The sequence below is a fragment of the Macrobrachium rosenbergii genome, chromosome 21 (assembly GCF_040412425.1).
Source record: "Macrobrachium rosenbergii isolate ZJJX-2024 chromosome 21, ASM4041242v1, whole genome shotgun sequence".
NCBI lineage: Eukaryota > Metazoa > Arthropoda > Malacostraca > Decapoda > Palaemonidae > Macrobrachium > Macrobrachium rosenbergii.
Genome location: NC_089761.1, coordinates 60,813,560 through 60,830,121, shown reverse-complemented (window position 1 = coordinate 60,830,121; position 16,562 = coordinate 60,813,560). Strand labels below are relative to the sequence as shown.

The 16,562-nt window shown below is 44.1% G+C and overlaps 1 protein-coding gene across 1 annotated transcript in view; it reads left to right on the top strand.

The window, feature by feature from the left end:
• Window positions 1–4,169: 4,169 nt before the first annotated feature.
• The window catches only part of LOC136850228 (palmitoyltransferase ZDHHC16), a 173,367-nt gene continuing 160,974 nt past the window's right edge, over window positions 4,170–16,562 (top strand). Inside the window, exon 1 of the mRNA XM_067123867.1 lies at window positions 4,170–4,302. Within this exon, the coding sequence (XP_066979968.1) occupies window positions 4,232–4,302 (71 nt within the window). The 5' untranslated portion in view covers window positions 4,170–4,231. The remainder of the gene's footprint in view (window positions 4,303–16,562) is intronic.

Below are 16,562 nucleotides of genomic sequence, written 5' to 3'. Positions count from 1 at the left end.
ATTTATATGGAAATATTTCAAAACTGATAAAAGCTAAAACCATGAGTTATTTTTTTTTGTATTGTACATGAAATTGCGCACATTTTCATATATAAAACTTTATGTAACGACTAATATAAAGTGGTGCAAATATTACGACAACGAGACAAAAGAATTTCTGAGATGTTCGCCGAGTTACCAGCAAGAGACATAAGGAAAATGTTTTTTCAAAAAAATTCACCATAAATCGAAATATTGTGCTAGAGACTTCCAATTTATTGCAAAATGAAGTTAAACGATTGAATTTTACTAGAATGTAAGAGTTTTAGCTTACAATTGCGTTTTTACCATTTCGGTCGAGTTAAAGTTGACCGAAGGTTGAAATTTTGGCAGTTATCGTGATTTATGTGAAAATATTTCAAAACTGATAAAAGCTACAACCATGAGCTATTTTCTGTTGTATTCTACATGAAATTGCGCACATTTTCAAATATAAAAGTTTATGTACCGACTAATGTAAAACGATGCAAACATTACGACAACATGACGAAAGAATTTCTGAGATGTTCGGCTGAGTTACAGCGCAAGAGCGTAAGGAAAAAATTTTTTTTTTCAGAAATTCACCATAAATCGAAATATTGTGCTAGAGACTTCCAGTGTGTTGCAAAATGAAGGTACATGATTGAATATTACTAGAATGTAAGAGTTTTAGCTTATAATTGCGTTTTTTACCATTTCGGTCGAGTTAAAGTTGACCTGAAGCTTGAAATTTTGGCAGTTATCGTGATTTATATGAAAATATTTCAAAACTGATAAAAGCTACAACCATGAGTTATTTTCTGTTGTATTCTACATGAAATTGCGCACATTTCCATATATAAAACTTCATGTAATGACTAATATAAAACAGTGTAAACATTACGACAACGTGATTTAAAGAATTTCTGGCGCGGACGTAAGGAAAAAGTTTTTTTCAGAAATTCACCATAAATCGAAATATTGTGCTAGAGACTTCCAATTGGTTGCAAAATGAAGGTAAATGATTGAATATTACTAGATCGTAAGAGTTTTAGCTTAAAATTGCGTTTTTTGACCATTTCGGTCGAGTCAAAGTTGACCGAAGGTTGAAATTTTGGCAGTTATCGTGGTTTATATGAAAATATTTCCAAACTGATAAAAGCTACAACCATGGGTTGTATTTTGCTGTATTGTACATGAAATTGTGCACATTTTCATATATAAAACTTGATGTAACGGCTAATATAGAATAGTGCAAAAATTACGACAAAATGACGAAAGAAGTTATGAAATTTTCAGCTGAGTTACCACCCGTGCGTAAGAAAAAAGTTTTTTTCAAAAATTCACCATAAATCGAAATATTGTGCTAGAGACTTCCAATTTGTTGCAAAATGAAGGTACATGATTGAATATTACTAGAATGTAAGAGTTTTAGCTTACAATTGCGTTTTTCGACCATTTCGGTCGAGTCAAAGTTGACCGAAGGTTGAAATTTTTTGTAGTCGACGTACAGTACGTCCACTCGGCACCCAACAGACAATTTTAGTCGACGTATGATACGTCCAATAGGCGTTTAAGGGTTAATGATCGTCTCTCATAAAACCTTTAGCCAAAAATGATCTAAGGTAGGTTTGTCCATGACTATGATATAATAAACATCAATATATTCACTGCTGTCACTATCAGAACTATCTGATAGTTCAGGTCTACTACTGTCATTTCCGAATAAAAATCTCTGTACTATCTTATTATCGAGAGGAGCCTCCTTCCTTTGTAGCATTTTGATGGTTACTGAGGGTCTAGCATTTATCCTGAGATTATCCTGTAAGTTGGAAATCAAATGTTGCCATTTGTTGCTAGAATATAGAAAAAAATCTCCTTTAAATGACAAGAGAAATGGGTTATCTATTACAAGCTGCATAACTAGAACCAAAAGAATGAGGACTGAGGAGTTCAATCCTATGTCATGGACGGGACCTTTCAGTGACTGAGATCAGTTCCACGCAGCGACAGGGTTAATTTGACTTTCTGTTGCTGAATCAAATTGTTTTGGGATAGTGGTTTGATATTGGTTAACTTTGTTGACTCTGTAGGATATCTACTAAAGAACTGATTGATAAATCCTGTACAGCAGTTACTACTTCTGCTTTTCAGAAACTTCTTTGTCTCTGCATCTAAGGTCCTAATGTTTTCGAGGTCCTGGTAACCAGGACTACAGGTCACTTAGGGCGGCCAGGTTGGGCTAAGGGCTGATCCCATGCCATCTCCTAAGCTAGCCAAGTTGGTGCTTAATATGTTGGACTCTGCCACAAAATTACTTCTGAAGAAAGTTTCTCTGTCTTTCTCAACCTTATTCAGTTTTCAGTTCTTCATTAAGAGAAGGAGAGCTTTATCGCATAAGATGAAGCAGTTTCTTTGGCTGTCTCCTCCTTTTAAGGATTTGAGGATTTTTTCTTTCCAAAATCCCAACAAGAAGAAGGCTGTCTCTTGGAAAAGTGGTGTAAGTCCTGCAGAACTGGAATTTTTTGTTAAATCAGCTTTCCACGCACTAAAAATCATGTCATTTACCAAACTGTCAATTGCAGCTACTGATGTGGTTGCCAGGGAAATAGTTTCAGCTCCTCCTCTGGAGCAGCAACAGTTGGGTAATGATCTCATAGACTTTTTTTTGAGTGTATAGACAAGGCTATATTTGCTGCTCTTGGAGAGTCTGTTCATTCTAGGCATCCAAGAAGGATATTAAACTTCCTGGAAAGAATCTGCCTTTTGGAAGGAAATGGTTTGACCTATCAGGATCAAATCCCAACCCTCTTTTATTCAGTTTAGGAGGATCTGGAGGTAGATCCCAGGGTGGTGAAAATATTGAGGAAAGATTACGAACTTCCCCTTCTACCGGCTACTCTGGTGGTTCCCTCTGTTATGTACACAATGAGAAGAAGCTCCAGACCCTACAGCAAGAAGTGGACTCTGTTGACAAAATGGGTCAGTAAATATAGTCTCAAGTTCTTCCCCAGAGTTTTACAGTCATTTGTTTCTTGCACCCATAGGCCTTTGGAAGATCAAGACCAGTCTTGGACATCACCAGGATGAACCTTTTCATCAATGAGACTCCTTTCACAGTGGAGTCAATGACCTCAGTTCTTGTTGCCATACAGAATGAAGATTGGATGATAACGGTAGCTGTGTTGGATGCATACTTCCTTATACCAATTCATCATAGCTCAAGGAAATATCTTCACTTTATCTTCAAAGGAAAGTTTTATCAATTTCCTCCATTTCCATGGGCACTTGCACCTGGAATGAATCAGGATACACCCACTTGTCCCAATGCTTCATGAGGTGAAATTGGATGGGTCTTAACCTGGCTCCAGGCAGGCTTCAGGGAAGCCATGTAACCTAGGCTGGTAAGGGAGCAAAGAACAAAAATTGTACAAGATTGACAAAGTTGTCTACTCTCTTTTTGGTTAGAGAACCCATGAAATTCTTGGTATCCAAGATCATCCCTAGTTAAGTAATTCTGTATTTTGAGCCACAGTGAGGGATGACTTCTGGAAGTTTATCATTATTTCTGGTACCTTTTACAATTTCAGTATGAAATGTTTTGCTGCTAGGGTACCCTCTAGCCTGGACAAGAGAAGCAGCCAGTTTTCTAGATAGCATAACATTTGAATGCCCGGAAGGTTAGTCCATTTTCCCAACTGGGACAGGACTTGTGTGAAAACTTTAGGGTTGGGACTGAGACCAAAGCACATGTGCTGGGCATCTGACAGTACCATAATACCTCTACCTCATTCTAGCTGAAGGATATCACCCACATGCCCTTGGACATCTATTCTTTAGGACCTGTGGTCATTGCTCAACAGATTGTGCAATCATCAAAGCTTCTCTTAGACCAAAAAAGTATAATACTGTATGTATCTAATGCTGGATTGTCTGGGAGGTTACTGAAGTCATCTGTCCCTGACTTATTATTATGATCGAGAACATAGTGAGTCTCTTATATGAAAGGCAGTGGTTTCAATTTTTATAGGAATAATATGAAATTTATGAAGTAATTTGTATTCTACCCAAATATACAAACCCAAACCTTTTACTAGCACGCCTCCTTCCTAGAAGTTACCTATGAAATGCTTAAAAAAGTATTAATGACATATGCATTAAGAAATTTGTCTTGTTATTCTTTGTAAAATTGTTTTGATGCCCATTAAGTTACTACTTTATTGCAGGTGTAATCATGCTGAGTTTGTGGAGAAAAAGGATGCAACGTTACTTGCATAGGGTTGTTAATCTGCCTCAGACAGTTAGGTAAATATAAGAGATCCACTTTGATAATATGGTAGGAAGTTACTGTATAACTGTTCTTTAGCAAGTAATTCTTTATCTTGTTTGATGTACGTGTTATCGTAATTTTTTTTTTTTTTTTTTTGTGGAATTTGTTACTCATGATGGAACCCTGTATGTATTTGAAAATGAACATTTTTGGAGAAAACGCTTGTTTGTTCTGACACGATATACAAACCATCAGTACTTTACATTAGGAATTACTTACGGCGAGGCTCGACACGGCCATTAAACTCTTGAACAAGGTGGTTAGGCAGCACCTACCATCATGTAGGCAGGAATACCCGCCTGCCCAGATGTAAACTTTCCAGTTTGCTTTCGGCCATCATGCGTTGCAGACATGTTTTCGGATCACTTTGCCTGACTGTCGTTAAGCTCTTTATTCATCCCAGTGGGATCTTCCTGTATTTTTTGTATATATTGTGTTTTTGATATTTATTAATACAAACCCATGTTGTTCCGACACAATATACAAACCCTCGGTCTTTTACATCAGGGATTACTTTCAGGTGTAGGCTGGAAACGGCCGTTGAACTTCAAACAAGGTAGTTAGGCAGTTAACTACTGTCTGGGAGGCGGGAGTACCGCCTGCCCGGATGTAAACATTCCAGTTTGCTTTCGGCCGTCGTAGCGCACGGACGTTGTTCTTCGCCGCTCTCTGCCTGACAGCTTTCTTTTCTTCATCATTTGGTGGGAATATTACCTTTTCTTGTTATGGATAAACCAACCAAGCCTTCCTATCCCCAGCGTGTATGTCCTGGGGTAGGGGGGAAAAAATGTAACTCTTTTCGGTCTAGAGTCGACGTGGACCCACACGCCCTCTGTACATCTTGCAGGGGATGTGTGTGTTCACGCGAAGACCCTTGTAGTGAGTGTTGCTCTTGGTCCCCCGAGCAATGGGGGAAGTTCGAGGGGAGGAGACGTTACCGTCGTAAGCCTACCAAGGAGTCGTCCGAGGGAAACACGCCCCCAACGACTCCAGTGGTGGCGAATGTGTCGGGCTCGTTTCTCCCTCCCGGCGAACTTCCCCTTCTTGCTCCCTCTCCCTCGGGTGAGGACTCCCCCTCCCCTTCCTCTTTCGTTTCATCGTTTGTGGAAGGGCGTGGGGAGAGTTGGACCAGGACATCCTCTCGGAGGTCTCTTCCCGTTCCGGAGGGGAGTTTTTTCCTTCGGAGCGGGTAGAGGCTTCTTGTACTAACCCGACTCTCGCTTCAGGTCTCGGGCTGGATAGCCAGGCTACGAACCCAACCTCAACCTGGCTACACCTGGGCCTACCTGGCACGTCACTGGAGGGATTGGCTCCACTGCCCCCCGCTCCAGTTACCACTCACTCGGCAACGACAGCCACTACTACGACCATCACCATGTCCAGGTTTGCACAGCTCCCAGTGTCAGTAGCATCACACCTTGACACCCAGGTATCGGCGTCCCCTGCGTTGCAACACGCTGTACCGCTGCCGCCTGGCTTCCTGGCCCCGTTCACGCGAGCTGGCCCTGCCTACATGGTGACGGCATCATACCCGTATGTGACTGTCGCTGCCCCCGTTGCTGACCCTGGCCTGTCTACATCCACTGTTCCTCACCTTACGTTCCAGCCCGGCCCTTCGTCTGTTCCTGTTCCCATCCCATCGACTCTGGCGCGGCCTGACACAACTATCCATGTGGGAGGGGGCGGCGCCTGCATTCCTGGCCCCCCCACTTTTGTTCCTGGCCGACGCACGGCTGCCTCCACCCAGGCAAATGCTGGCTCGAGCTCCGCGGTCTATACCCGGGATGTACCTTCTGCTGCAGCCCCTCCTGCTGTTCCTGAGTCTTCGGCCACGCTCTCCTGGCTTGGGGACCTGACAGCGTTCCTGAAGCAGATGGTGAAGAAGAAGAAGAAGAAGAGGTCTAGGAAGGTGTCATCATCTTCATCTTCGTCTTTGTCATCATCGTCGTCTTCATCTGCTGCCTCTTCCGCTTCTCCTTCCGAGGCTTTGCAGCCAAAGAAGAAGAAGCCTGCCTCTCCCCCCTCTAAGAAGCCTCACACCGAGGCTTCCAAGGGTCTGCCTCCTTCCACAGGGAAGGCAGTGGGATCTGTCGTCGACTCTTCCCGATCCTCAGATCAGGGAACCACTGCCCTGGCCTCCGGGTCAGTGTCATCGGGAGCCAAAGGTGTGCAGACCAAGGCCTGCACCGCCCCGCTGCGCCTAAGAAAATTCCTGCTTCGAAGGCCAGCGAGTCCGCGTCGGACACTCGTTCGCGAGTTGCTCCAGTACCGGGTCCCCAAGGAGACCGGGTACCCCAGTCTGATCGGGAGAAACTTTTCGCCCGTACAGACCAGGGCGTGGGTGAGAGAAAGAGCCGGGGCATACAGGTGCTCCGGCTCTTCCTGCTGGCACTCCTTTAAGTGCAAAGTCAGGTTCCCGGGATAGTGCTTCGGCCCCGCGGGGCTGAACGCAAGGAGAGGTGGAGAAGAGGTCCCCTGCTCAGTCTTCCCGAGAGGCTATGGCCTCGAAGAAGACTGGGGCGCGTCCAGAGGACAGCACAAGCTCGCGCCAGCCAGCCGCACGCTCGACTCCTCCCAGTCCCCGGCCACGTCCACGTGGCCAGCCTGGCTCAGGGGAGGCAAGCGCGCGGCTCGGCTCTCGCGAGCCGCTCCACTCTCCTCGGGAGATTGCTTCGCTAAGGCTACAGCAGTCTCCTCGACCCGGGAGCTCGTCATCACCGCTGGTTGGTGACCACTCTTGGCCCACTGCCTCTGCTGGTTCTGGAAGTACAGGCAGTCCCCGATTATTGGCAGGGGTTCCATTCTGATAGTGTGACGATAAGTAAAAATCTGCGATTTTCTGCGCGTATCAGCACCGATAACCGGAGATCAGCGTCATTACCTGATTATCGGCACCGGTAAGTGGAAATCAGTGCGTATCGGCACTGAAAATCGCAGATTTTTGTCATTAGACAAGCACCATAAAACCAGATCACCGATAACTAGGGACTGCTTGTATCTGCGGTTCGTATTCCAGGGCAGGGTCCTTCAGCTCAGGGCCCCTGTTTCAGCCTCTCTACAGCTCCGCAAGTATTCACCCCGTGTTCTCGCCCCTTTAGCAAGATGGCTCCATCTCATGGGGATCAACATCTGTTTATATCTGGATGACTGGCTGCTACGCTCCCATGGAGGACAAGGTTCATGGAGGACCTTCAAAAGACTCTGGTACTGGCCCAAGATTTGGGTCTTTTAATCAATGTTCAGAAATCCCAGTTTACTCTGACAGTTGATTATGTATTTGGAGGAGGGGATCGATGCTCTGACCTTTTGGGCTTTTCTGTCCCACCAAAGGATTCAAGACTTCCTGAAGAAAGTAAGGAACTTCATATCACCCATCGTGCACAGCCAAAGAGTGGATGAGTCTGCTAGGCACTCTCTCGTCCATTGAGAAGTTCTTGCCTTTAGGAAGGTTACACACAAGAGTCCTGCAATACTTCCTGAAGGCCAATTGGCAGAGGAAAACTCTCCCAGATGCCTTCATTTTCCACATCACTCCTGAGATCAAGGAGGATCTTCAGTGGTGGCTTGCAGAGGAGTAGGTTCTTGGTCATTGCACCCGCTGAGCCCCGACCTAACTTTGTACTCAGACATGTTGGATGTGGGTTGGGGGCGCTTTTGAACAACATGGAAATATCCGGGAAGTGGTCATTAGAAGAAAAAAGATTACATATAAATGTAAGGGAACTGAAGGTTATTCACTTGGCCCTTCAGCATTTTGCAAGAGACATGCTGCAAGGCAATCACAGTCCACCTGGACAACACGACCGCATTGGCCTACATAAAAAATCAGGGAGGGACTCATTCCTTTTCCCTTTACGAAGCAGCCAAGGATCTTCTTCTCTGGGCAGAGATCAACCATACCAGGATAATAACTTGCTTCATCCAGGGAAAGTTAAACGTTCTTGCGGATGAGTTAAGTCGCTGCAAACAGGTCCTTCTGACGGAATGAACGCTGAATCCACAGGTGTGCACTGACCTGTGGAAATGGTGGGGAATACCTTCGCTAGACCTGTTTGTGACATGGAGGAACCATCGCCTCCCTGTCTACTGATCTCCAGCCCTGGACCCTTGGGCATGGGCGATGGATGCCATGCTCCAGGACTGGTTGGATTTGGATGTCCATGCCTTCCCACCGTTCAGAATGGTGAGAGAAGTCCTAAACAAGTTCATGACCCACACCGTGTCCATGACACTTGTAGCTCCGCTTTGGCCACAGGAGTGGTTTCCAGACCTTCTCAGTCTCTTAATAGACTTCCCCAGACTTCTCCATCAGAAGAGAAGCCTTCTAAAGGAGCCTCACTTCCATCACTTCCATCTAGGCTTATCCACCCTCACTCTGACAGGCTTCAGACTGTCAGCGAGCTTGTCAGAGTGCAGGGCTTTTCAAGAAAAACTGCAGAAACTGTTGCCAAGTGCAGACGTCAGTCTTCCACTAATGTCTACCAGGCGAAGTGGACAGTCTTTCGTGGCTGGTGCCAAAGACATGGCATATCGCCTTCTAAAACCTTTGTAGCACAGATCACTGATGTTTTAATATTTCTGAGGTCCTCCCGCAGCTTGGCCACCTCTACAATCAGAGGTTATAGGTCTATACTAAACTCTGTGTTTAGACATACAGGTCTCGATTTGTCTGCTAATCAAGACATAAGTGATCCAATAAGTGATCTCATTAAGTCCCTAGACAATTCCAAGCAAGGGAAGTCTACATCAGTCACCTGGAATCTAGACATCATCCTCAAATGGCTCTCTGGCCCTCCATTTGAGCCCCTTCATGCTGTATCACTGAAAAATTTAACCAAGAAGACTCTTTTTAGTTGCTTTAGCTACAGCAGGATCAACGAATTACACACCTTCAGTAAGCAAGGAGGTTTTTCACAAGATGTGGTCAGCTCATCATACTTGGATTCCTGGCAAAGAACGAAACCCCGTCCAACTCTTGGCCTCGTTCATTCACGATCAAGAGTTTGTTAGATATCCTTGGGCCAGCAGACCAGGAGAGAACTCTTTGCCCAGTGAGAGCACTTAAGTACTTCTTGGATAGGCCCAAAGGGATTAGAGGTCCCTCTCAGAATCTGTGGTGTTCGGTAAAAAACCCCCTCTCGACCATTATCTGAGAATGCCTTGGCCTTCTTTTTACAGTGTTATTTCCAAGTCACACTCGAAGATTCAAGAAGATGACCTAGTTGTTTTTAAAATAAAAGCTCATGAGATCAGATAAGTCACCACTTTGTTGGTTTCTAAGAAGAACTTGTCTCTCTCCACGATTCTCCAATCAACTTACTGGAAGTCAAAATCAGTGTTCGCCTCCCATTATTTGCTCGATGTGGAGACAGTCTATAATAATTGCAATATGTTAGGCCCATTGGCCTTGGCTGGCATGGTATTGGGGGAGAAGGATGGGAGATATCCCTTCCAATCCTCTATCTTGTTGCCTTGGTAAAGGATGCTGAGTTTTGGGATGCCTGGTGGTGCTGTGTACCAGGAGTACCCACAAGTTGTTTTTTTTAATGGTTGGGTTATGGTTTTAATGTTGTGGTAACGAATTTCTGGTTGTATTCATTGTACTGTGTGCAGGGCAAGGGCATTTATTTTGTAATGCCCTGTCAGTCTTCGGAGTACCTTTGACTGCAAGGTTCTCCCACTGAAGTAGAGACGACTCTCAGCTTTACTGCCACTTCACTACAGGTCAAGATGAGTGCCAACCAGAGGCAGTATCTTCTTGCTGCAGTTCTCTCACCAGGTAAGGTTACAACAAGCATTATACCAATGCTAGATACCTTTCTATTTCAAATTCATCTCCTTTAATGAGTGTTTATGGATGGAAAATGTCCTTGCTTCCAACCTCCTGTCAACGTGGGATTCAGGTATGTAGTTACTTGGTAAGTTACGTATATAAAAATGACATTTTTATGGTAAAATAAAGTTTTACAGTATATATACTTACCAAGTAACTACATGATCAAAGCCCTCCCACCTCCCCTCTCATGGACATAAGGCACAAACGAATTGGGCTCTTCAGCACTGTTTTGCCTATTCTTCCCAGGTAGTGGGCGGGGTGTAATTACCTACACTAAAACAATTGCATGTTACCGCGAATTTCAAATTTAGAACTGTCGCTGTTAAGTGAAACTAATAGTTACTTGGTAAGTACATATAAAACTTTATTTATCATAAAAATGTCATGTTTGTTTACTAAGTTTGTGCAGTGTTTCATTTATTTAAATTAGGTATTGTATAAGTGAAAAAGCCAGGTTGTGTCTTGTTGACTTATTGTAAGCATCCTGATCTATTGATTTGTTTTGTATAATTGAATCATGGCATTTTCTTTGCTTTGGTGTGTAATTCAAGGATTCTCTTTAATTTTGCTGTTTTTGCTTATACTGTTTTATGTTACCATCCATTATTAATGTCTGCAATGTATCCTTGTCTTTCTGCAGTAAAAGTGCATGTTCTTTATTTCACTTACATTGTAGCTTGGTGTCTATGGTATTACTGTATGTCACTTGTGTTGTACTTTGTGTTGCAGAGTTAGTGAAGTGTTGTGTTTGTGTACAAAGTTTTGTGCTGTGTTTCATTTATTTAACCCAAGAGATGCTAGGGGGATGCCACTTAAGGATGACGGCAGTATTATGCATTTGCAACTTCAGTAATGGAACCAATATTTTCTTGCTCATTTTTTAACTTATCACCTAATGTTATACATGGTTGTAATTGCCTTGTGTTGCAGATTAATAATCAAAAATAAAATATAAGATACTTTTAAAAACTTATATTCAAAAAGAATATTTTTGGAAAGAAAACATTTTTTCAAAAGCCACTTTTTAGTTTTGGAATGCTTCATGCAGTATTTTCTGAGACAATTTCCAATTTTTTCATGACAATCTTACTCCTTAGCTATTCAAGAAACACCTATAAAAGTAAAAAAAATATGCAACAGTTATTAATTGGTTGAATTTGCGTATGTGTGGGTATGTTAACTATCCTATGCACACTAACTTTAAAACCAATATTACTGTCATCACTGTCATTGTAATTATCTATCTCAACATCACTATTTGATGAAAATTAATATGCATCATCATCAGAAGCCATTATCTCCAAAATTCACAAAATAAACAAAGATTTATAAAAATTTTCGACTGTCGTTCAACTTCAAGATACAAAAGCCTCCCTGGCCCTGCCCCCCTGGCTGACGGAAGGTTTACAATTTTGCTATTTTGATACCTATGATTAAGAGAAATCTGGCATCTTTTATGTTCAGTAGTGAGCTGAATGGCTGGTGAGACTGTTGACATCACTCAAACAGAGCCAAGGGGAGGGACTAAATTTACCGCGATATTTGTAAATAAAGCATCGATAATATCAACGTCGTCCTTACACAGCATATAAAGCAACGATTTTAGTGACGCGCCGCACCTTGTGGGTTAAATTAGGTATAAGTGAACAAGCTGGATTGTTCCAGATAGGGTCTGCCATATCTTTATGATTTCCTTTGCAGTACTTGTTGAGGCCAGTGCTGCTTTACCAGAGTCACTTGAAACATTTAGTCATCTTACCAGTGGGCTTACTTCAAGAAGAGGAGGGCTTATCAGGCAAAAATGACGAATGCTCTGCTTTTAAATTGTTAGTGTTATGGTTAGCCTTGGGATCTCTGAATTTCATTGTTAAGGTCAAGTAATGCTAATCTTCTAGTGACATCCTGTTTCCTGCTGCTTATTATTCTTAGTGCTTTAACCAGGCCACTGAGCTACTTTAGCTATCACAGAGCTGGCCTGTAGGATTTGCACAGATCTGCTTGAGAACTTGGATCCTTGTGTGGACCCGAATGCTGATGTTACCACTTCTCAGCCACATGGAAGGAGATTGTCCTCCCCCAGATGAGTTTGAGGTGCACAAGACTTTGGTGGAGGTGCATGCAATTCCAGCTACAGTTTGTGGAACTCCAAGGATCCTAGGTTTTTATTATTTTGTGGCAGTTCTTCACAGGATTTAATGCTGTCTGTTGACGTGACAATTGATGTTGGTGATGAGTCATTCACTTCCCCTACCTCTGCTCCCTTGAGAATTAATGAAAACTTGGGAGAGATCTTAGCTTTATCAGAAAAAAAAAGGATTCCAGGGGTGCTCAGTCAAGAGTTTTTTCCTACATGATATACAAACTTTTCAGTCTTTATTATAGAAATTACTATCAGCGTAGCTGGAACTGGCCATTAAACTTTTTAACAAGGAGGTATGGTAGTTAACTACCGAAGGACCGGTGGGAGTCCTGCCTGCCCAATCAGCAGAGCGTCACTTTATTTTCGGCTGCGCTTGTTAGTGGTTGTGCTCCACTGCCTTCTGCCCTGCTTGCCGTTGCTCACGCCATGTTTGTATGGAACATCGCTTCTTTCCTGTTGGGATTTTTTCTTCTTGTTTGAGTGAATTTATGTGTTTGTGTGTTTGCCTGACATGGATCACCAAACCCACAAGTTGTATGACCTTTGGAGCATAAGCCAATTACCACATGCAAATGCCCAGGTACCGCAGGTAAGGCATGTAGCCATCATTGCTCCTCTGTTGATGTAGATTCTCATTTCCTTTGCACATCGTGCAGGGGATTTGAGTGTAACCCTGGCTCTGTTTGTGAGGAGTGCCCTGACTGGACTCCAGAGCAACGGACTGTGTATTCGTTGAGGAGGAAGTATCGGAATAAACTTCCCTAGTCATCATCTGAGGGTAATACGCCCCTGATAACTCTCTTGGTGAGTAATCCTTTGGATGCTTTTATTCTGCCAGTGAAACTTCCATGCCTTGCTTCCTCTCCTTCGGGAGAGGTTTCCTCTTTGTTGTCTTCACTCACCTTGTCGGGAGGAGATTGTTGTTGGGGAACTGGAAGCTGGGACAACCTCCCTGTGGTAGCCTCCATTCACCCCGGGGGAGGGGGGGGGAGAAGCATCTCCTTCAGTGCGAATGGAGGTGTCCCTCCTGACCCGACTTTGTTTCCAGGCGTGGAGGTGGAAGACCTCCTAGAGACCTGGCAGTCTCTTGGTCTCCAAGGAGTTCCTTGGATGCGGGGCATTCTGAGTCACCTTTGAGCCACGCACACTCCTGCCCTCTCTCCTCTGACTCGTGCCTCTGCGACAGTCATTAAGTCGACTGCCAAGGTGACCACCAATTACTAAAATGCCCGTGGCGGTATCTGTGCATGCCACACTAACAACCCTGGCAGTAGTTCACCATTGCTTCTGCTGTGGCCTCTGTGGTGCCCATTCCTGCTCCCCAGATGTATGTTCCTGAGACTTCCACCAACCTCGGAGAGCAGATCCTTCACGCCCTCTTGAATAAGAAGAAGAAGAGGAAGAAGTCCAAGAAATCCAAGAAAAGAGCAAGGAGAGTGTCTTCTTCATTGTTGTCTTTGTCTGCTCCCACCTCCTCCCCTCCCTCTTCCAAAGCCCACAAGGGGAGGAAGAAGGAGGTCGCTTCTTCCTCCCAGAAGCCCTGAACTGGGTCTTCCGAAGGGGTGTCTGTCTCCCTGAGAGAGACAGAGGGATCTCTTGCTGGCTCTCCCAGGTCTCCAGACTCAGGGACCGTGTCATGAGTCTCTTCAAGACCTGCTGATTTAGGAGCCAAGGGTGTGTGGACCTCCGAGGAGAGCCAAGCACCCAGCACTTCTGCTCAGAGCTCTGTCTCTAAGTGTAGTGCTGTGCCTGCCTCTCCTTGAATCTCCCCGGACTTTTAGGCAGAGAGGTCTTCTGTGGAACCTCTGCGTACCGTGGAAGCTTCAAGTACACGGACCGCCAAGAAGGCGAGTATATACCAAAGGGCTCAGGTTTCTGTGAAATCTCAAGTCCCATCTGTAAGGGCGTTGGTTTGTTAACCATCAAGATGATACCCAAAATATATATTGATACTAATTCTTTCCTCACCCCTTAACCATCTCTCAATGGGACAAATGTCCATATAAACTTAAGTGACAGGTTAGGTAAGATAAAGAAACAGAAATTTTATGCACTTTTGCTAGGCTGCCACCAGCTGTGGTGTTTGTAGCACACCAGCAGCAAAAAGAAACAATACAAAATAGTAAAAAGCAATAAGTGCACTGAAATGTACAGTAACATATTCTAAGGAGATGTTGGTAGGTAATGATTTGCAACATAGGTTTGTACTAATACCACCTCGTTACTGCTTGTGGGTGACAAATGAAACTGGCTTTCATACAAAATTACAAAAAAATCTTTATTACCACTAAAGGTACAACACAGCATTCACGAAGTAAAAATATACATGGTCTCAACCACTGAATAGCCAAAAGAACTCAAAAATAACCCTAACACTACAATGGCTTCCGACACAAAATACACCTATACAGTACAAGTGAGAAATTAGTGAGGTAGCACAAAAAAATAAAGTTTTGCCAAGGTTAGGGTAACGCCAAAATAACTTAACCTAGCTACACAGACATGAGATTTGGCTTGCCTTAGCCTACAGCACCAGGTACCCTTATAACCACCAATTCTCAAGATTCCATTTGGACCACAGAAAATATTCTCTCATACTGACACCTTTGAGAATACAGGGTATAATATACAGTACTTGGAGAGATGCTTTCTTGTCGTACGGCAGTCCTACTGCACTGGCGGTTCTCCCCAGACAAAATATTACGAGTCTTGGATTTTCTTTTAAATAAAGGACTAGACTTGATTTCACCCTTAGACGTGATTGGGAACATCACTTTCAGAACTCGTATTTCACCCCAGAACTTGTTATTTCACCCTGGAACTTGTTGCCTGAGAGGGAAAAGAAAACTCTCTTTTCTCTTATAGATAAATTTAACTAGGCCAGCACAAGGGGCCTACAGTAGGGTATGACTCTTATAACAATGACGAGGCGGAAACGCGATTAATAGTTAAAAAATTACATTACAGTATCAGGTTGTAACAGCTTCCCATTTAATTGTTTCAAGCTCCATTAAACAAACTTTCATTATCTTCAACGTATGTTATGGCATAATTTTGCGTGGTTATAAATGAAACAGCCAGTTATTGCCCTTGCTACTGGCGTGAACAAAAGGACACTGTTAACCCCTAGTGGCTCGTTTTTGTTGCTTCATCTCCCTCACTACCTCTCAGATTAGGAGTGGGAGTCATGCTTCTTATTTTTTTCCCCACTAGGAAACACAACAAACAACTTGACAAAACAACTACATCATGCAGACATCTCGAGCACACCCCCGAACTCAGTTCTTACTACCAAGGCACAAGCGTGGTATTCCTCAGCGTGGGTAGTACAGGCAGTCCCTGGTTATCAGTGGGGGTTCCGTTCCGACAGCGTGACAATAAGTGAAAATCACCGATAATCGAAAATCAGCTGTTTTCGGCTCATGCGGCGATAACTGGGTATCAGTGCTGATAACCAGAGATTGGCACCTCTGTTAGGTATGTATTGGTGCCAATACCTGATTATTGGCGCCAGTAAGCGGAAATCAGCGATTTTCAGCCCCGAAAATTGCTGATTTTCTTCGGTAGACAAGTGCTGTAAAACAGGGTTGCCGACAACCAGGGACTTCCTGTACTATGCAATTTTCCAAGAGACTCGAAACACTTTAAAGTTCAATGCCACCTTCTAATTTAATGGATGGGCAAAACTCGATGAATTTTGGTGTTGCTTATGTTACAAGTAAAATCACATAAGGTTCCTGTCCGCTCTAGCCTGCGGCACACCCACATCGACCAGTAATGTGGACTCAATTCCACGGTCTGGTTCAGGCACACGAGAGAGGACGGGGTCCAAGCATGCAGGTGCTTCCCCTCCCCCTTCTGCTGTTGCCGGAGTACATATCCAGGGTCCTGTGAGGGTGTTGCTGACTCGAGAGTCCACTCACTGGGAGTTGTGTCGAGGAGGTCCCCCTTACAATTGTCTTCTCACCAGGAGGCCTCAGCCTCAAAGATGATTGGAGTCCGCCGTGAGGACGGTGCAAGCTCACACCCAAAGTGCGCAACCGCTCTCCCCAGGCCGCCTCCCGAGAGCCTTCGTGGATGTTCGCGTGAGCCTCTGCTGTCTCCTTGTTCGCACGACAGGAGGAGCTGTCTTAGACCCGTGAAGCCATCACCACCCCAGGTTGGTGATTGCTTTTGGCCTGCCTCCCCTGTCGGAACCTCCCCCTTTCTTTCCCCTCGACTTCCTGGGGGGTCTACTCAGAAAATACGAGTCGAACAGA